The following is a 19,621-nucleotide window of genomic DNA, read 5'->3' on the forward strand; positions in this document are numbered from 1 at the left end:
GAAAAAATATTACTCCATGTATAACCATTATCAGTCAGGCTTTGAATAAGCCTTGCTGCACTGTAAAAGATTATGTTGTAGGTTGGTGGTGCTTGCCTGAAACACCATGCTCTGTTACTGTTAGGAGATGTTGATCCTGTTGGGAAAGGCTTAGGAGGGTTCTGCCAGCTCTGAGGCAGGTAGCTCCTTATTTCTCCTGGACATAAGAGAGATGAGAGACTTTCTGAGGGTCTGGGCTAAGCAGTTTTGAGGTAGGAACCCTGGGAGCAACTAAGCCTGAGGACCAAGCTTAAACAGAGATCTGTTGTTAGTGTTAGTATCTTTGTTACTTAAACCAAAACCTAGGAAGGGGTGAGTTTTTAGCTAGATATATTGTGTGCACTTCAGTTAAGAACCAACTGGACAGGCACCTATACATGTATGTTTTACACCAGTAATGGAACTAGGAATTCTTTGGTCCTGAGGGTTGGTTGTTATATTATTCTAAGGTGACCGGACGTCCTGATAAAATTGGGACTGTCCCAATTTTGAGAAGTTTGTCCCGCATCCTGACCAGAGTATGGTCAGGACGTCATTTGTCCCGATATTTTATTTCCTGGTCTTTGGCGGCAATTCGGTGGAGAGTCCTTCAGTCGTGGACGGTCTTTGGCGGTATTTTAGCGGCGGGTGCTTCTGTCTTTGGTGGCAAGATTTATTACCCGTCACTGAAATACCGCTGAAGACCGTCCGCGACTGAAGGTCCCTCTGTGAAATTGCTGCTGAACTCCTGGACAGGTGAGTGTAAAAAACCAAATAGCTCCCCCCCGTGGCAGTCCCGATATTTTCCCCTTAACGTCTAGTCACCCAATGTTTGTCTCAGTAATTATGTTTTCAGGATGGTTATTGACTTTTTTTGTTGGTTAACAGGACAAGAAGTATCATGTGATCAGAGTTGTGGGGAGACACCCCAAGGTTTGGATTGTTTTTGTGTAGCACTAAGTCCTTGTGGTATATCAGAGGCCCACAGGCCTCTCCACAAGAACCACAGAACATGCTTATTAGGCAAGAGGTGGGTGGGAATCCTCTTTCAGGTAGTACTTTAGATTTATTTTAAGAGCTAGTATAACCCCTCTTTGTAAAGCCCTCAGTTCCTTGGACTGCTTAAGAAACAAAATTTTCAATACATAATAAATTAAACAAGTATCTGTAGTTAGGAGCTTCCCCTTCAAGGGCTAGTAACTTTTCCTTCCACCAAGCAGCCACTATTTACCCAACCTGATCTGTTTTATATACATATTAGCTACAGCTGCCCTGCCCTCTTACCTTGAACTGTGAAGGGGATTTCTCAGATCCAAGCTCTCGTTTTCCATGGAGAATTTGCTTTGCTTTATTTGGCAAACTGGGGAGGGTTCTACAGCCAAGGCGGCTTTTTTTTTAGGGCCCATAGAGCCTGCACTGCTCCACCTTTTTGCTTACTGTTAAGATTTACAGATCCACCATGTCGCTCATATGGAGGGAGGTGTCTTCCTTTTGTCGTTTTATAACTATTATCTTTTTATGAAGAAAGATTTTGCTGTGTGCTTCAGTGAGACATTTCAAATCTATTTCATCCATCCTTGAAATCTCCCTCATACAAATTGTCACAGTTTTACTGCCTTGGAATTGCAGCTGGAGGAAGAACTAAGAGTGGGGTCCTGGTCTATGACTAAGGTCCCTAGGCACTCTGGTAATACAAACAACAACCATAATAGAAATAGGAGTATGTTTTCCCCCAGACTCATAATTTTTTGGCACTTGACTCCTGATTGAATGTTGTGTAACCCACTGGGCCTGTAATCTGCAGAGGGCATGAGTTGTTACAGTCTCCTCAGCTAGAGTTTTAGCTCAAGCTGTAGTGGTCTGTGCTTTTAGTTACACTGGTGCATCAGCTGCCTTGCAATGGGCAACCATGATTCCCCAGCCGCTTTCCAGCCAGGCTTAGTTGGTAGGAAAGAGGAAAGCCTTGAACATGTTTTATTTTCTCTTAATATCTCAGAAGCGACTAGAGTTGCTTGTAGCCTGGCTTGTTTCCATTCCCCCCCTCCTTGTGCAGGTTGCCAAGCAAAGGCACCTAGGAGGAGATTGGGGACTGAGCCAAGGTGGGAACAGGTGGACCAGCTTCCCTCCAGTGTTCTGACTGGACATCTCTCTAACCACACTGCGGACAGCGCAGCGTGACAGCCTACCCACGTCCTATGCCTTGAGACTTAGGTGAGGCCTCGGGACTGAGGAGGCTGCCCGGCGCAGAGAGCGGTGCTGGCTCCTAGGGGGCGCTATGGCGCTCAGGCCGCAGATCCACTAGCTCTGTGACATTGAGGCTCGTCCTCCTTGGGTTGGAGAGGCGGTGTTTTCTGAAGGGGCGGGGTTAGGGCGCAGTTTCGTGTGCGGGCGGGGCTCTCTTCTGGAAGTGGTGGCTTTGGGGAGAGGCGGAGTGATGTGCCAGAGTGGGTGGATCTGTGGGCGTGGCCTTGGCTCATGAGTGGGCGGGGCTATATTGAGTAGGTGGCCGGCTCCTTGGAACGTAATAGGAAGCCGGTAGAATCTCGCGAGTGCTGCCAGGCTCCCGCAAAGCTTTGCGCCTGCGCACTGCTGGGTCAGAGCGGGGTCGGGGTAGCTGGTCGCCAAGCGTGCGGGGATCGTCGCCAGCATGAGCGGCACATTGGCCAAGATCGCGGAGATAGAGGCTGAGGTAAACACGCCCCCGGGAGGGCCCCCGCGGACGAGCTGGGCGGGAGAGCCGAGTTGCCGCCTGCCGGCCAGGCCAGCTGTGGGTCCCCCGGCCTGCAGGGCGCTGCGCCCGGCTGCTGCCCCTTCCCGGCTCCAGGCGGCCGTGTGGCGGCCATGGCGCTCCCTGCGCGGCGGGCGAGCTCTGCGGGAGGCCGGGGTGACGCCCCGCAGGCTGCTGATGGGGGATCAGGACTCCTGGGTTCTCCAGCCTGCTCGGGCGGCTGGAGGCGGCTGGGGGCTCCTCGGGCAGAAGGTGCCGCGCGGCCGGGCCCCCCGAGCCCTGCCCGCCCGGTGGTGAGTAGCGTTGCGGTGTCTCCTTGTGCAGATGGCCCGGACGCAGAAGAACAAGGCAACGGCGCACCACTTGGGGCTGCTGAAGGCTCGCCTGGCCAAGCTGCGGCGGGAGCTGATCACCCCGAAAGGAGGCGGCGGCGGCGGCCCTGGGGAAGGTGGGTAGCCCCTGGGGAGCACCGCACTAGGGCACCTCTCCAGAGATGTCACTTGTGGCGATAGCTGAACGAAGGGGGGTGTCTGTTGACCTTTGGATGCCCTAACTTTTTCCTAGGGCAGGGGTAGGCAACCTATGGCACGCAAGCCGATTTTCAGTGACACTCACACTGCCTGGGACCTGGCCACTGGTCCAGGGACTCCGCATTTTAATTTTAAATGAAGCTTCTTAAACATTTAAAAAAACCTTATTTACTTTACATACAACAATAGTTTAGTTAAATGTTATAGACTTGTAGAAAGAGACCTTCTAAAAATGTTGAAATGCAAAACCTTAAAAAAGAGTGAATAAATGAAGACGGGGCACACCACTTCTGAAAGGTTGCCGACACCTGTCCTAGGGTATGTTTACACAGCAACTGGGAGGATTGTCCTCATTGCTGGTGGAGAGACTCACTGGATCCACTCTAGCTAACTACTAAAATTGTAGCATGGTGCTGCTGCAAAGTGTGTGTGTAGGGGGCGGAGATGGGTGCTCACTGTACATGTCACCACTATTCTGAGACTTTTTTTTTTTTTGTCTTTGTTAGATACAGAGCCTCAGAAAGAAATTGCTTTAATCTCTAGGTATTTGGTATGTAAATTTATTTAGGATTTAGTGAAATGGCTGCATTAGCAGAAACCTGAGAGTGGCTATTAATGGAGCACCTTGCAGTAGCCCTAATTTTTAAATGTGAAAGTGTAGTCCATGTTAGGTACATCTCTGATAATCAATACTCCATATTCATCTGAGTAGCCTGTAGGCTGTGCCTCCGTGGTAAAGGTACATGGACTACACTTCCTTCCTTTGAAAAGTATATGCCATACTAATGGGCCTCCTCCAAAATCAGAGGACCTTTGAACTTTCTTGTTAATTTTTGTTTATATTGTAGGTTTTGATGTTGCAAAGACTGGTGATGCCCGAATTGGGTTTGTGGGTTTCCCCTCAGTGGGGAAATCTACTCTGCTGAGTAACCTTGCTGGTGTGTATTCTGAAGTGGCAGCATATGAGTTCACCACACTGACTACTGTGCCTGGAGTCATTAGATACAAAGGAGCAAAGATACAGGTGAGAAGGTTTTTCCCACAAGGAGAGAAATGTAACTTGGCCGTGGTTGTAGCTGAGCCATCTAGTCTGCTGTTAATAAGTTAGAGGTAAAGTAGTATGTGGGAATGTTTTCAGAAGACAAGTTTTAAAAAAACTTTTTTATTGAGTTTTAACTTTAAACAGTTGTCAGTACTTCTTACTGTGCTTCAGAGGGAAAGTCCTATAGCAGGGGAATTCTTCCTCATTTCATATAACACAAATCACCATGTTTAATTCCACCAATACAGAAAGAGAATAAAAGTTTTGGGTGTTGTGGTGGATAATCAGCTGAATACGAGCTCCCAGTGCGATGCTGTGGCCAAAAGGGCTAATGTGATCCTTGGATGGACAAATCTCAAGTAGGAGTATAGAGGTTCTTTTACCTCTTTGTTTAGCCCTGGTGCGACTGCTGCTGCAACACTGCAGCCGTTTCTGGTGTCCACAATTCAACAAAGAGGTTGATAGATTGTAGAGGGCTCAGAGAAGAGCTACGAGAATGAATAAAGGATTAAAAAACATTCTGTGTAGTGATAGACTCAAGGAGCTCAATCTATGTAGTTTAGCAAAGAGAAGGTTAAGTGGTGACAGCGTATAAGTATCTACTCGGAGAACAAATTTTTGAAAATGGGTTCTTCATTCTATCAGAAAAAGACATAACACAATCCAATGGCTGGAAGTTGAAGCTAGACAAATTCAGACTGGAAATAAGGTGTAAATTTTTAACAGTGAAAGTAATTAACCATTGGAACAATTGACTAAGGGTTGTGGTGGATTCTCCATCACTGACAATTCTTAAATCAAGACTGGATGTTTTTTCTAAAAGCTACGCTCTAGGGATTGTTATGGGGCCTGTGTTACACAGGAGGTCAGACTAGGTGACCTCAATAGTTCCTTTTGGCCTTGGAATCTCTGAAAGCTATGTGTAGTAAGACAATTATTTCCTCTTTGACATCATCATTTATTGAGCTCACCAATAGATTGAGTAAATATTAGAAGTGGGAGGAGGTCTTGTTCCTTTGTGGGAAGAGAGACATGCTATATATAATGGATTTCCTTCCTCTCTTCTAAACACACAGCTTCTTGATCTCCCAGGAATTATTGAGGGAGCTAAAGATGGGAAAGGCAGAGGCCGGCAGGTCATTGCAGGTGAGTGTTGCAGGGCTGGAGGAAGCAGTCAATCGTCAATTTAACCATTATCTTTCGTGCTGGTGGAAAGGTCAGGTTTCAGAGTGGTTGTTGTATGCCTCTGAGATTGCTTTCTGGGCCCTGGAAATCCTGATATGTGCTGTCAGTATTTCTAATGCTGTGGAAGCATTGGTTTCTTTTATGATGGAGTTATGTAATTTGTAGACAGTGGAGGTGTAGCTATTTTCCACTGGCATGACTAGATTGCTTGCTTGATCTTTGTGTCATTATGGTTTCTGCCCTGAAGTACACCAATGCTTCAGAGGCAGACACAATTTCATATTAAACAAAGCTGTTTTTAATTTCTCTCTCACTTGTTTCCTATGTCTATTATTGTGGTACCAAAACATAGACATCAGGATTATTTCAGCCACTTAGACTCTGATCTAAAGAATCTAACAACTGCATTAGGTGACATTATTTGACCAACACTTAAACTGGTAGCGAAAAACCAAATAATTATAGGCCAAGAAAATATAGTGATGCTTTAAAAATCTGACATGACTTATTCCTTATTGGTTCCCATGGGTTTCACTGACTTCATCAGATGACACCTGCCTCGTCTTAAATTCAGCCATGAAATAACTTATTGCTCACCTAACATGTCAGTTTAGTGACACTGAAGATTGAAGTCCTCTATTAAACTAGAAGTACCGCTCGGATAGTGGGAGTAAATGCTCCCCACACTGCTTCCCCAACTGACTTCAGTTATTACTTCTAGAGGTAAAAAGATAATTTGATTCTTCAGGGCCATTCAATCATTGGCCTCTCGGTGTGCTATCCAGGGTATTAACTAGGTAGGTTTAAGTTCAGACTAGATGATCTAGTGGTCCCTTTTGACCTTAACCTTATAGTTCAGAGATTTTGACATTTTTATGTGATGTAAACATCAGGAAATACAGAGACTAGAAATTTAGCTCTTGTAGACTTCTGAACAAAATTCAGATGGTAACTAAATTGCAGTTGCTATCAATGTAGGTAGGGTTCAGCCCACTGATGATATCTCATCTTGTCACCAACTTTGATGGCTTTTTTTTTGGTTTTTCTAGCGGTATTGCGCTTTTGAAAGCGTGTGTGAATTTACCCTTTTGAGGAACTTTATTTTCTGATCCTCAGTTGCTCGAACATGTAACCTAATTCTGATTGTTCTGGATGTACTGAAACCACTGGGACACAAAAAGATAATTGAGAATGAACTGGAGGGCTTTGGAATACGGCTGAACAGTAAGCCCCCCAACATTGGTTATAAGAAGAAAGATAAAGGTGGCATCAATCTCACAGCTACTGTAAGTATGGAAATTGCAACAGACTGTTGTGATGAGGGATTCAGAAAGCTGCTTGATTCTAGGAAGATGCTACTGCCATGAATGGAGAATCTGGAAGCACTGGTTCTGTGATTAGGAAATGGTCTTCCTTCTGCATCAAGGGTGCTCATTCTTGCTGCAGTGACCATCTGGAGGCAGTACTTGTCATAACTAAGTGAATGGAAGTGCTGCTTCTGAAAACATCTTACTACAGCCATTAGTGGGACAAGTGGGATCAATAAGATAATGCCATGAATTGAGGTTCCTCTCCACTGTCCCCAAGCCATCTATGCCAAAAGCATCCACTCCAGTGATGTGCAATATATTAATTATTTCTGGTCAGAATGCAGTTTGTGCTAGGTGCTAGCAGTAGTAATTGTAATAGCTGACTGAATGTAAACTCATCCATTCCTATCTAACATTGTGTCTATGTATACAGTGTCCCCAGAGTGAGCTAGATGCTGAGACAGTGAAGAGCATCTTAGCAGAGTATAAAATTCACAATGCTGATGTCACACTGCGCAGTGATGCCACTGCTGATGACCTAATCGACGTTGTTGAAGGAAACAGGTACTGTGTCAGGGCATGGAAATCCTGCTGCATGATTAGTATGCCTACATTTAAATTACAAAAATGCTATCCTACAAAGTCTATTTCCAGTTCAAGCCAAGATCCTGATGCAGTTTCACTAGTCCTTGTTTCATACCCACCCTCAGATGGTTTTTCTTATGAGAGTAGAAGGAAGTAATTTTGGGTGTTGCTGGCATCCTCGTATCACCCCGTTTCCTTCTCTTTGCAGAGTTTATATCCCATGTATTTATGTACTGAATAAAATTGACCAGATATCCATTGAAGAACTGGATATCATTTACAAGGTGCCACACTGCGTACCAATCTCTGCTCACCACCGCTGGAATTTTGATGATCTGTTGGAGAGAATCTGGGACTACCTGAGGCTGGTGCGAATGTGAGTTCTAATGGCTGCTGATTGTCTGCATAGTTAGGTAGAGGATTAGCTGAGAGTCCTCGTTCATCCATTTTAGGTATAATGGCTTCCTACAAGCAGGTACAGAACGTTGTCATCAAAAATCTGTTTGATATGTAAATCAGAGGCGATGCAGTTTGTCTGCTGTACGATTGGGATAACAGACAAGAGGGCTGTTTCCTCAGCGTTGGGATCTCTGTTGCCTTACTTCAGACGTGGGCAAACTACAGCAGCCCTCAGGACTATCCTGCCTAGCCCCTGAGCCACTGGCTGGGGAGCCTAGTCCCTGGCCCCTCTCCCGCAGCCACGCAGGCCACATTCTGGCCTGCCACTCCTGCTGAGCAGCATGGGGAGCGCAATTGGCTCTGGCCAGGTGTCACGGTTGCGAGCTCCTGCTGCTTGTAAGGGAGTGGGGGGCTCTGAGGGGCAGTCAGGGTGGAGGGGGTGGTCAGGGGATGGGGAACAAGGAGGTTGGGAGTGGGAGTCCCGGGAAGCCTGTTGGGCTGGGGATGTGGATAGGGGTTGGGAGAGCAGTCGGGACAGGGAGCAGAGGAGGTTGGATAAGGGGGTGGGATCCCAGTAGGCAGTTAGGGGCAGAGGGTCCCAGGAGGGAGTGGTCAGGGGATGAGTAGAGGGTGTTTGGATAGGGGGTGGGGAGTCCCTGGGGGGGTTGTCCGGGGGCAGGGGTGTGGATAGGGGTAGGGGCAATCAGGGGACAGGGAGCAGGGGAGTTGGATAGGAGACAGGGGTCCTGGGAGGGGGCAGTCAGGATAAGGAGCAAGGGGGGTTGGATAGGTTTGGGTGTCTAAGGGGGGCAGTCAGGAGGTCGGGAGGGGGCGAATGGAGGCAGGGGCCAGGCTGTTTGGGGAGGCACAGCCTTCCCTACGCAGCCCTCCATCCAGTTGCATAACCCTGATGTGGCCCTCAGGCCAAAACATTGGCCTACCCCTGCCTTACTTACTAGTAGGAGGATGAGAGAGCTGCTGTGAAAGATAACTTAAAAAAAAAAAACAACAAAAAAACCCCACAGGACTCCCACTACAGTCTCAAGAATAATTTTTCAAGATGTGTTTTAGGGTGGTGTGGAAACAAGACCCTGTTGTGGAGACCCTGCTGTGTTAAAAGGATGTGTGGGGGAGGAGAGGTAGTGCTTGTTGTTGACTGGTTGCTCATTCTGTATTGCAGCTACACCAAACCTAAAGGACAGTTACCAGACTACACTTCTCCTGTGGTGCTTCCTGACTCCAGGACCACAGTGGAGGATTTTTGTATGAAGATTCACAAAAATCTCATTAAAGAATTTAAGTAGTAAGTACTGTCTGCAAAAGACTGTTACCATGCCAGAAATGCAGTAACCCTCTTTTTTGTTCCCCGCTGCCATGCAGGCACTCAGGGAACCCACCCGGCTGGAACCTGGTGCCAACTTCCCCTCTAGCTGGGGAGTGCTTGATATTCTCTCTTCCCCCCCCCCCCCCCCGCCGGCCCCACCCTGCATCTTCCCTGCTTCCCCTGCAGCTTTCTACATGCCACAAAATAGCTGTTCACAGTGGGCGGAAGGAAGAGGGAAGAGTTGGTAAGTGGGGCTGCTGGCAGATGAGAGGCACTGGGGAGGAAGAAGGAGCTTGGCTGCCAGTGGGTGCTGGTGAGCAGCACCTCCTAATTTTTCTCTGTGGGTGCCTATGGGGGTGACCCTTTGCCTGCACCCACTCAGCCCTGGCCTGGACCTGCTGTGTGGAGGGGGAAGGTGCCTATCCTGCAGCCCCACCTCCAGAGCTGCTGTGGCAGGGAGAGGTGCCTCTCCCCCACAGCCAAGAAGCTGCTGTGGGGAGAGAGGGGTGGGGGAGTCCTCTCTCCCTCTGCTATAGCCCTGTAGCACCCCAGAGCCTGCACTCTCAGCTGGTTCCCTCACCTCCCCCACACGTCCCAACCCTCTGCCCCATTCCTGAGACCTCACCCCATTAATTTTATGTGCACCACTATGAAGGTGATGTGTGTCACATCACTTCCATATTGGTTCACTTAATTCATTCTGCACACAGAGGGGAAAAATTAGAGGGAACACAATTTAACCATAGAATAATAGTGGTAGAAGCACTGTTTCTTTGCTATTTGGTCTCTGCCTTGCTTGTGAAATCCTCTTCTGGGACTATATGGTTATTTTCATGCTTTTAAACATATAATCTGCAGCATGACAGGTAAAGTACATATCTGTACAAGGAACTGTTTTGCTTTGCTTGCTTAATCGTAGCTGTGGCTGCTTCTGTTCTTCAGTTGGAGTTGAGACAGATCATTTTGAGCAGGTACTTGCATGTAGGCAAAAAGTATCTTTTATAAAGCTACCTTTTCTATATACAGACTAGCATGTGCCTGTCACAGTAAGCAAGGTATTATGTGGCACTTCCTTGCCTTGTAAGTTATTAATTTTTTCTCTCTTCCCTTCAGTGCACTGGTCTGGGGTTCATCTGTTAAACACAATCCGCAGAAAGTTGGCAAAGATCACACACTTGAGGATGAAGATGTCATTCAGATTGTGAAGAAATAAAATTGTTCCTGCTAACTTGCCATGGTGGCTGACTTAATGTCACTTTCTTCCCTGCTGCTCAGCTTTGAGTGCTAAAGACCAGACATTGTTAAGTGGAAGGGGAAGACTACTTTAATAGTTGCTTATTTCCTGTTCTTGGCACTATCACTATAGCCATGTTTGATTCTTTTCCAATGCAGAACCCATGAACCCTCCTTTCAGAGCGGGAAGCTCTGATTCTACCAGCCTTCACAAAAGGTGTGTGTTTAAATATGTAAGGCTTTATTCCTTGCAGCTCTAGTTAATAGCTGATTCCTCTTATCTGGCTGTAGCTCAGTGATACAGAAGGCTGAGGGCTGTTACCCTATGCTATCTCCTCATTAAATTTTTAATTATGCTACTTGGTAGGGCTATTGACCTACATTTCACTTTCTGTTGACTAAAGAGCACAAACTCACTGTTAAGTAGACATCCCTTAAGTTCTGCTTGGGTAGTAACAAAATGGGCTCTAGGGTTGCTGGGGGTGCATTGAATGGATAACTTTGGATTACAGGGTATAGAGATATTCCTGTAATGTTTCTCCATTTAGCTAAATTCTGCTACTTGACATTATAGTAGAGTCTCTTCTAAAAGTCAATTTTCCTTTCAGATGTAAAACATGACTAGTTTCCTCTAGTGAGATCTACAACTTGCTTCTATGATTAAGCATGAGCCAAGCACTAAATTATGGCATGTAAAAAAAAAAGTGGCTTTAGTTAATGGAATACTTCTGTCCTCTAATGCAGTAAGTTCACAGGAGTTTTCCTTGTACAAGAGTATAATTTTGTCAATTTTACCAGCCACTGTCATCATCCATTTGCAGTGTAAAAATATAGCAGTCAGCTGGTCTCCCATGCCTACTACTGCTACCTTTCTAGATGCAAAAGCACCCTGGAACTTACTTAATGCTAGCCAAACATAATCTGGTTAAAGAATGACCAGTGGTGATGCATCTCTTGGCTATAGTTTTATAACCAAGGAGCACTCATCATTGAGTTTAGGTATGTTAAATTTGTATATTGGCTTGATAACCAAGAGATACAATAAAGCTTCCACCAGCATTCATTAGCTTTGTGTACCTAAAAGCAAGCCTCCTTGAAAGTGCACAGAAAGGAAGTGGGGGAGAGTTCCTGATAGCCCATTTGTACAATGTAAGAGCTTTAGTTCAAGCAAATACTTTACTGCTCTGAAGAAGGGGTGTAGTACCTACAATCCTTTTATACTTTCACCACTGTCCTGCTTTACAAGCCTTAAGCTAGTGTTAAAGTTCCCCTCCCCCTGATTCTTCTCTCTCCATCCCCAAGAAAGTCTAGGTGTCCTGGGGAAACAACCCTGTGCTATGGTACCAATTCAACCATTTAAATCAAAGACTAAGGTGCTTTGTAGGTTTCAGGAGCCTGCAGTGTTCTCTACTGGGGTTCTTGACCTCTTTTGAACTGTGCTCCCTATGCTATAAGAACTCCACACCCCCCCGCCCCAACTGTTTTTCTGCATATAAATGCCAGGGCCAGCCTTTAGCAGTAACGAGCAGGGCAACTGCCAAGGGCCCCATGCCCAGGGAGACCCAATAGCTCCAGCTAGCCTTTCCCTCATATTATATTTCATTTGCAACAGTTCAGTTTTGGAAAAATATTAAGTGAGCATCTGCTAGCACAGCCTTGGCAGCTGGAAAGGCTGAACTAGATGTTTTGTTTGCTAGAGCTAGTTAACCAAGGAAGACTTCCTTGAGGCACTTGACTTCCTGAAGCTACAGTCATAGCTTGAAGTAAGCCCACCTTTTATATCTGTCCCTATACCATTGCACTATTCAGATCAGAACAAAGACTGTACTCCTATTGCCAAATGACATCTTCACAGATCTTACTTTTACAGCATAACCACAAGCAGTGAAATACAGGATAGAAACTAGTTACTATATTTGGAAATCTTACAAGTTAGGGCACTGGTTTACAGCCATTACCTACAGAGTTACTCACTTCACAAAATAATTTTTGCTTAAATACCCATGGAGTAGAATAATCAGAAGCAAGTCACAGCAAGAGGACAGCTGTCACCTGAAGGACAGTTCTGTTAGAGCAGTTGAGACAGAAAGCTGGTAGAATTGACTTTATTTACAGAACGCTACTGGGAAGTGTGAAGTTAAAATTATGAAGAAAGTTTTACAAAGATGAACTGTGATTGTATGTTTTACGTCATTGACCTCGAGTATGAGTACTGACCAGGGAGAGAGAGAGACTTCATACTAAATATTGGTGATTCCAATGGATTCAGTGTTAAAGATGTGCACCTGTTCTTTCTGCACAAAAATAAGTCTCTACTTATCTGAAGCTTCCTACAGCTTGTTGGCTGTTTATAGTTCAATCAAGTCACTTTCTGCTGCTGGTTTTGCATTCAGGGAAGAGCAAATCCTGGTGAGAATTAGGAGTTTGCTTTCATCTTTAAAATAAAGGGTACAATGTCTGAAAAGCAGGTAAGACAATAGTACTAGACTGCAAGTGAGAGAATGCAGGAACCATGCAGTAGAAAGATGGAAGGAATACACATACTAGCTGTTCAGGAAAAAAGAAAGTCACTCCAGGCATTAAAAAAAGCCATATTTTTAAAACAAATATACACAATAGGCTCACATAAACAGCCTCACCCCTCAAAACAAGAAAACAAAGCCAGATTTCACAATAACTGCATCAATAGATGCATGCTAGATGTGACAGGGTGCTGGACTCCCCTCTACAAATAGAACTGGAGATAGCTGTAGTACCTCGTTCCATGCTATGGTTAATGTACAGAATTGAGGGTCTGAAGAAGGGTAAGAATGTTAAAGGCTCAAGTTGACCTTTAACTTTGGAAGACCCAAATTAAAAACAATACAGCTAAACAAAAGGACCAGAGCCAACTCTGCTGTGAGCACTATGACAACCAATACAGGATGCATTTACCTTAAATATGGAGCAGTGTGCAGAGTCTTGGAGTGCAGACTAAAGGATGGACACTTTTGGATCACTGCACCAGGTCTCATCTTTGAAACATTTTCAAGAAACTAAACTATTCCTGCCTTTGATGGAAAAACCACAAGGAATCAGACATTTATTGTACAAGGAGCAAGTTGTGCAGATTCAGTGTAGCTAAAGTTAAAGTAAAAGCCCACATTACATAAGACAAGGAGAAATGTGATCTGAGGGAGACATGAGAACCCGCAAGAAGAGAAATCAGCTTTATCTTGTTCACTTGCGCACTTGGCATTTGCAACTTTAATCTTAAACAAATAAGTCCCACATGTACAATGGAGCGATCCAAACCATCGGCACAACTAAAGCTCAAACTTATCAGCTACTCTTATGTACAGCTGTATAGGTTCAAAAAAGCTATCCTAAGTATATATACAAAAGATTGTTTATACACAAGTTTGTACACAAGGGTCTATACATTTAATTTTCTGCAGGAGGAATCCTTAGCTGCTCCCTCTACACCAGAGGATATCAGCACTTCATTCACATATTTTACAAAAACAAAAAAATAGACATTTCCAGGATTAAACTGGCTTTGTATTGCATCTAAATGTCTTCAGGCTTCATAGTTCAAGCCATATGGATCGTTCAGTCTTGACCCAGACATGGAGACCAGGACAGGTGCCATGTGCTTTAGTCTCTTGAAGTTCTGCACACACAGTGCTAAAAATAAAAGCCCCAAAACAAACAGGTGAAGCACAACATATACTATCAGGACTCTTTTTCCAGTCTAAAGAAACAGCTACCCATCCTCCTAGAGGTCACTGCTCACTGCCGATATTCCAGTTCATCTACACTGATGACTTTGGATGGCATGGAAGGGAGGGGCTGCTGCAAAACATCTGAACCAAACCATTTTGCAAGGCCAATAGGAGAACCACTTCTCTGGCTGGTGCGATGGTCAAGCTGTGAGTGTACATGAGGCAGTCCAGTCCGAGATGGCACATTCTGAGGGGTGGTTTGCACACCAACAGCAGATCCCTGTGCTCCAGAGGCTGGAGAATGGAGAACTATTTGGAGGTAGGAAAAAAGAGTCGAGTTAAGGCCAGGAAACCCTTTTTCAGTCTTAGAGGAATTGTGAAACAGCTAATATGGAAACTGGACAGGGCAAATGTGAGCTACTATGGGGTTCAGTATTTTCCTAGGCTAAGAACTGCATGTTGATCATATTGATGCCACTGCAGTAGCATGTGTCAACTCAGGACATTGTTGACTACGAAGAACCACATCCAGATCTCAGGTGAAAGACTATCAGCATGAGTGTCAAAGATTAAGCGAGTTATAAGTATTGAGGTCCTGAAAAAAAGGGAGGGAGAAGGTAGAGAAGAGGCTGCTCAGCCTCTGTAGGTGGTAGAAGCACTAATTGTGCCACAGGAGGCTAAAAACCCACTCCATCAGCTGAAGGCAAAAAAGTTACCCAGTGATCCAGAGAGAGTGTAGTCATGCTACAGTTAAGTGGAAAGGAAGGTTCAGACTCTCAAAGCTATCTTGGGAATTTACATTCTCCCTTGAAGTCTAGTTCTCATGGATGACAGTTTCCTAGACAGCTTTGAAAGTTTTAACTATAGCATACAGATACCAGGTACCTTCAGTTAGTTAAGTTCATTAATTGAAAATGGGACAATACAAAGTTCCTAGGGTGCCGATTAGTCAGGTCTAGAACACTATAATTATCTTGGGTTCTCTTGTTTAACCTACCTGATCGCTGTAGTTGCTGTTGCATCATTGCCAGCTGGAGAGGTGTCCCAGAGCGTGGGTTTAAGAGGTGATGGCCAGCTGTTGGTAATGGATAAAAAGGCTGGCCCAGGATGGGAGTAGATATTCCCTGTATGTGAGACAAGTCCACCCCTGGAGGAATCATACCTATTGATTAGACAAGGTTGGGGGGAGGCTCATTACTTTAATTTAAAAAAAAAGTCAGAAATATAAGCAAGGAGCTTCACTTGAAAGGCACTCTTGTTTAGCAATTGCTGGTTCGAGAGAGTACTGTCAGTCTTATGAAAGGCATTTGTTGTAATAAGGAAAATAGCCTATTTGTGGCAATCACCACACATCTTAGTCTAGCATTATGTAAGGGTGTTAGTGCTTCTTATGAGACCACAAACAAGTTTATTTTGAAGTTTCACCTTAGCAGTTAAGTGGTATAAGTAAAAAGATTACCTGCTTGCAGCAGAGGAAGATGTTGTGGATGCATCCCCTGTGCCAGCATCCTCTGGACCAATCCTGGATGGAGTTGATGAGTAGGTCGTACAATTGGTACAAGGGGTACCTGGTGAACAGGACGAAGGAAGGGAGACCCTGGTACAGGGGAGGCTGTTGTAGGAGTCTTTCTGCCAGTTGATTTAGGCCTGTAGTCTTGTTCTTTGGTGCAACGGTTTGGCTGAGAAAGCGGTGTAGAACATGCAGAACGTTGCAATGCAGCTAGTTTGGAACCTATAGCAGGTGAACTATCTTGGTCTGCATTCTCCACCAAGCCAGCTGATAGTAAGTTATCTGTAGTCAAATTAAAATAAGAGTTAAATCTGATTTAGTTGTGCAATGTACAAAACGTGGAAATGTCTTAAAGCCAGGTATGGTATTTGCTAGACTATCAATTACAAGTCTGGAAGATATACAAGGAGACTGAGCTCAGTCAGATGTCTTCCTACCACTTCCCTCATCTTTCCTGGATTCCTTCCAAAGTCAAAGGCAAGTGGAGGAGGCAATGAGAAAGGAGTCAGTATCTGAGATTTAAAAAAAAAAAAAAAAAAAAAAAAAAAAATGCACTGTTGTCAGTGTTTCAGCTTTATTAAATTCATGCTGAAACACTGACAAGCTATGCTGAAACACAGACAGGCTACGTCTAAAAATCTAGTTCAGTACAAGTGATTTCTCAAACCCAGGTTCTTCAGATTAGCTACATGACCATCCTAACAATGCCCTTATAGCTCCAGGATTGGATGCAGTCTGTACTGCTAGAGGAGCATGCCTGGAAATCTAGTTGTCAGGTTACAATTTAGAGATACAGCTCGATTTGACAAAGTGATACTGGCAAGACAAGTAAATTTGTATTCTTGGGAATAGACATCCAGTCTTATAACTACTGGAATTAATCACATGCAAATTGGAGGCAGTCCTTACTTCCTAGCTCTCAATCCTTAGCCCCTTGAAGACTGAGGCACCCACAACCACACAGAATATTTCTAGAGTTGGGGGGGGAGGAGAAAGGGAAAAAAAGCACAGGATTATCAGTTTCCCTAAAGATGAAAAATTTACAGGCAAGACAAGCTGCTCATCTAGTAAGCCAACTTCCATAAAAATTTAACTGCTAGAAAGTAGAAATGAAGGGTCAACACGTGTGTTGAGGAATAGTAGTAGTTACGCAGGAGCAAATTCCTGCATATCCTGATAACCAAGGGAAGTGTCAACTGAGGATGCCATGTCCACTAATGTTTAGTGAAGGTGGAGAGAACAAAGCTGCAGCTTTTCAGATCTTAAAAGGTCTCTTCTCCCCACAGAGTACACTCCTCCACTGCAGCAACCTCTAAGACCAGTCCTCCATCAGTCTATAGTCATGCCAGTTTTAAGGTTAGTGGTTTAACCGTTACTTCAGACCCCAGCTCAAATTTTATAGTCAAGTTACAAAGTTAATCAGTGGATGGAATCTAACCATTGAGGCAGAAACATCTGAGTAAGAGGTGCTCTAAGGCTATTTACATCTTGACACATATTTTAGAATTTAGTGTGAGGGGTAGATGTTTTACCCAGGTACTCATCTTAAATAAATCTTGTCTGGCTTCTGATGCCATTATAACCCCCTTCACCCTTGCAATCTTCCATTGCATTTGAAGCTGGTTCTACAACCATAGAAATCCTACAAGGTGCAGCTGAGGTATCAGAAAAAATCTGGTAATGGATCACTGTGGGAGTTAGAAAGCCATTTTTTACCATGCTATATTTAGTCAGCTGAAATGACTGTCAAAGGGAGTAGAGAAAAGGGCCATTATTTCATTAGTAACTCGTCAGAGGCAATTGCAGAATCTTCACAATGTAAGTTTCTCATTTCCAGTTTACCCTTCTACCATGCTATTTTTATTGCTCGACCATTTCTTCTTAAAGAATGTCCAGAGGAGAAGTTAAGTAAGGTGACAAGAATCTGCACAATAAAAGCTCAACTGGCAGAGCAGTCATTTTAAGGCAGTCTTAAGAGTTCTAGATTGCACCTGATCCAAGAACTCTTCTCACATAAAGAAGAGATGGAAGTGTGTCTAACATGGTAAAAAAGATACACAATTCCTACTGAACCAACATACCCTTTTTCTAATAGGATTGAGGCCAAAAAGCCCTGTTTGCAAGTCTAAGCCATCAGCATTTAGATTTTCAGGTCATCCTTTTAGACACCACTGTGCAACTGTATCCAAGAGGATCTGACCTTAAGGAAAAAAGTGAGTTTATCAAAGCCCACAGGAGTGGAATTTTGCTCAGGGAGAGGTAAGCTAGCTCCCTAGTAAGGAGGTACAGGAAGCTGAAGTACACCTTCATAAACACTGTCCTGGAGGTTGGGAATGTCTTAACACTACTTTAGAGGACCAGACTTGAATTTAAGGAGCAGGAATTCTCAGCTTTTGATTCTAGCCTTGTGTATTGGTGAATGTGCCTTCAAGAACAAAGCCATTACAGTACCTTCGTGTGTCCTTTGACCTTCATCTTTATCATTGGCTTTCATTTTTCCAGAAACTGGCTCCTCCTTATTTTTTTCTTTGCTTTCATACATCTTACGAATCACTGAGGTAGGTGTGAAGGAAGGAGAGAGCTGTGAAGAGAACAGATTGTAAGCAAATGATACCCAGAACAGTTAGTATAAGGTATTAGGCATTGTATCTAGTCAGTGTGGAAATGCAGAATTTTTTTGCAACCCTGCACAAGGTCACATGTATCCCAGTAAATCATATTCTCTCCAAATAAATATTCACCTAAAATGAAAATTTCCCATCATGTCTAATGTAGTTGAGCCCACAACCCCAAGCTTTTCTGCTTGTCTTCACTATTCCAGGTTTATTTTCCACTTCTACTTTCTTATAAATCTCATTTACCCAAGGTTTGCAAGAGTGCATGAGTTTGCTTGATACCAGAAGAGCCCAGGAGGTTATTAGAACAAAAGTTTTGTCTATACTTAAGGATTTGTCTGCACTTGAAAGGCAATTCAGATTAAGAGAGGATATGAATTTAAAGCACAGTAGCTATTCCTGAATAACTATGTGGTGACAAGGACTTATTCTGGTTTAGCTCTAATCCACCTTCAGTGATCAACCCCCAATGTAGCCAGGCCCCTAGATTCTCACAAAAGGCACTTCCCCTTCCAGATTACACAACATATTTGTTGCAACTATAACAATTGCTTACATGGAACCAGTTATTAGGAAGGTGTATTTTTAGCTGTTTGATGCAGCAGCTTGAAAGAGCCAGAATTCTTGCCATGGGCCACTAGCAAGTGCTCTGCAGACCAGCTGGGGGACTGTCCTTTTATCAAGGGGGACTTTTCCATAGTGCATATTTTACTTAATCTCTTAAATCTATGAAAGTAGTTTTGTGATCAGTTAATCCACAATTGAACAAAAATAAAGGTTCTGACATTTAAGTCTTACATAAATTCAGCTGAATTAATTGCCACTTTGTTTCTACTGAAGGCCCAAGTTCAAGAGTAGTTACGATCCTCGGTTCTTAACTCAAGATCTGATAAACTGGGGTGGGCAAACTGACTTGAGGGCCACATCAGAATTCTGAAACTGTATGGAGGGTTGGGTAGGGAAGGCTGTGCCTCCCCAGACAGCCTAACCACTGCCCCCTATCCATCCCCTCCAACTTCGTGCCCCCCCTAAGAACCCCTGACCCATCCAACCGCCCCCTGCCCGCTCCTTGTCCCAACTTCCCCCTCCTGGACTCCCCTGCCCTGAACCCTAACCATCCTCCCCCAGGGACCCCACACCCCTTGTTCCCTATCCCCTGGGACCCTCTGCCCCTTATCCAACCCCAACCCCCCTGCTCCCCACCCCCTTACCATGCTGCTCGAGCACCAGGACTGGCAGCTGTGCTGCCCAGCTGGAGCCAGCCATGCTGTTATACTGCCCAGCAGGAGCTTGCAGCCCCACCAACCAGAGTGCTGGCAGCACTAGGAGCGGAGGCTGTGGGGGAGGGGGCAGCAGGGGAGAGGCCAGAGGCTAGCCTCTCCAGCCAGTAGCTCAAGGACGGTCCTGTGGACCACATGTGGCCTGTAGTTTGCCCACC

The 19,621-nt window shown here is 44.8% G+C and overlaps 2 protein-coding genes across 5 annotated transcripts in view; one reads left to right on the forward strand and one right to left on the reverse strand.

Annotated features, from left to right (window-relative positions):
* The first annotated feature begins 2,582 nt into the window (after positions 1–2,582).
* DRG1 (developmentally regulated GTP binding protein 1) lies at positions 2,583–10,349 on the forward strand. Its single transcript, XM_050923643.1, has 9 exons — positions 2,583–2,707; positions 3,071–3,194; positions 4,125–4,300; positions 5,395–5,464; positions 6,620–6,789; positions 7,247–7,377; positions 7,607–7,774; positions 8,978–9,100; positions 10,235–10,349. Exons 1-9 carry the CDS (start codon positions 2,666–2,668, stop codon positions 10,332–10,334), a joined length of 1,104 nt encoding a protein of 367 aa, XP_050779600.1. The 5' UTR covers positions 2,583–2,665; the 3' UTR covers positions 10,335–10,349.
* A 3,232-nt stretch (positions 10,350–13,581) lies between these two features.
* Positions 13,582–19,621, reverse strand: part of EIF4ENIF1 (eukaryotic translation initiation factor 4E nuclear import factor 1) — a 37,026-nt gene continuing 30,986 nt past the window's right edge. For 3 of the 4 annotated variants that reach the window (XM_050923582.1, XM_050923583.1, XM_050923579.1), the window contains 4 exons: positions 18,020–18,149; positions 15,518–15,850; positions 15,056–15,220; positions 13,582–14,367 (listed from right to left, as the gene is read on the reverse strand). In XM_050923582.1, the coding sequence (XP_050779539.1) occupies positions 14,126–14,367; positions 15,056–15,220; positions 15,518–15,850; positions 18,020–18,149 (870 nt within the window). In that variant the 3' untranslated portion in view covers positions 13,582–14,125. The remainder of the gene's footprint in view (positions 14,368–15,055; positions 15,221–15,517; positions 15,851–18,019; positions 18,150–19,621) is intronic. The other variant, XM_050923580.1, reaches the window with a different exon arrangement.

Source organism: Gopherus flavomarginatus, chromosome 15 (genome assembly GCF_025201925.1).
Source record: "Gopherus flavomarginatus isolate rGopFla2 chromosome 15, rGopFla2.mat.asm, whole genome shotgun sequence".
In the NCBI taxonomy this organism is placed as follows: domain Eukaryota; kingdom Metazoa; phylum Chordata; order Testudines; family Testudinidae; genus Gopherus; species Gopherus flavomarginatus.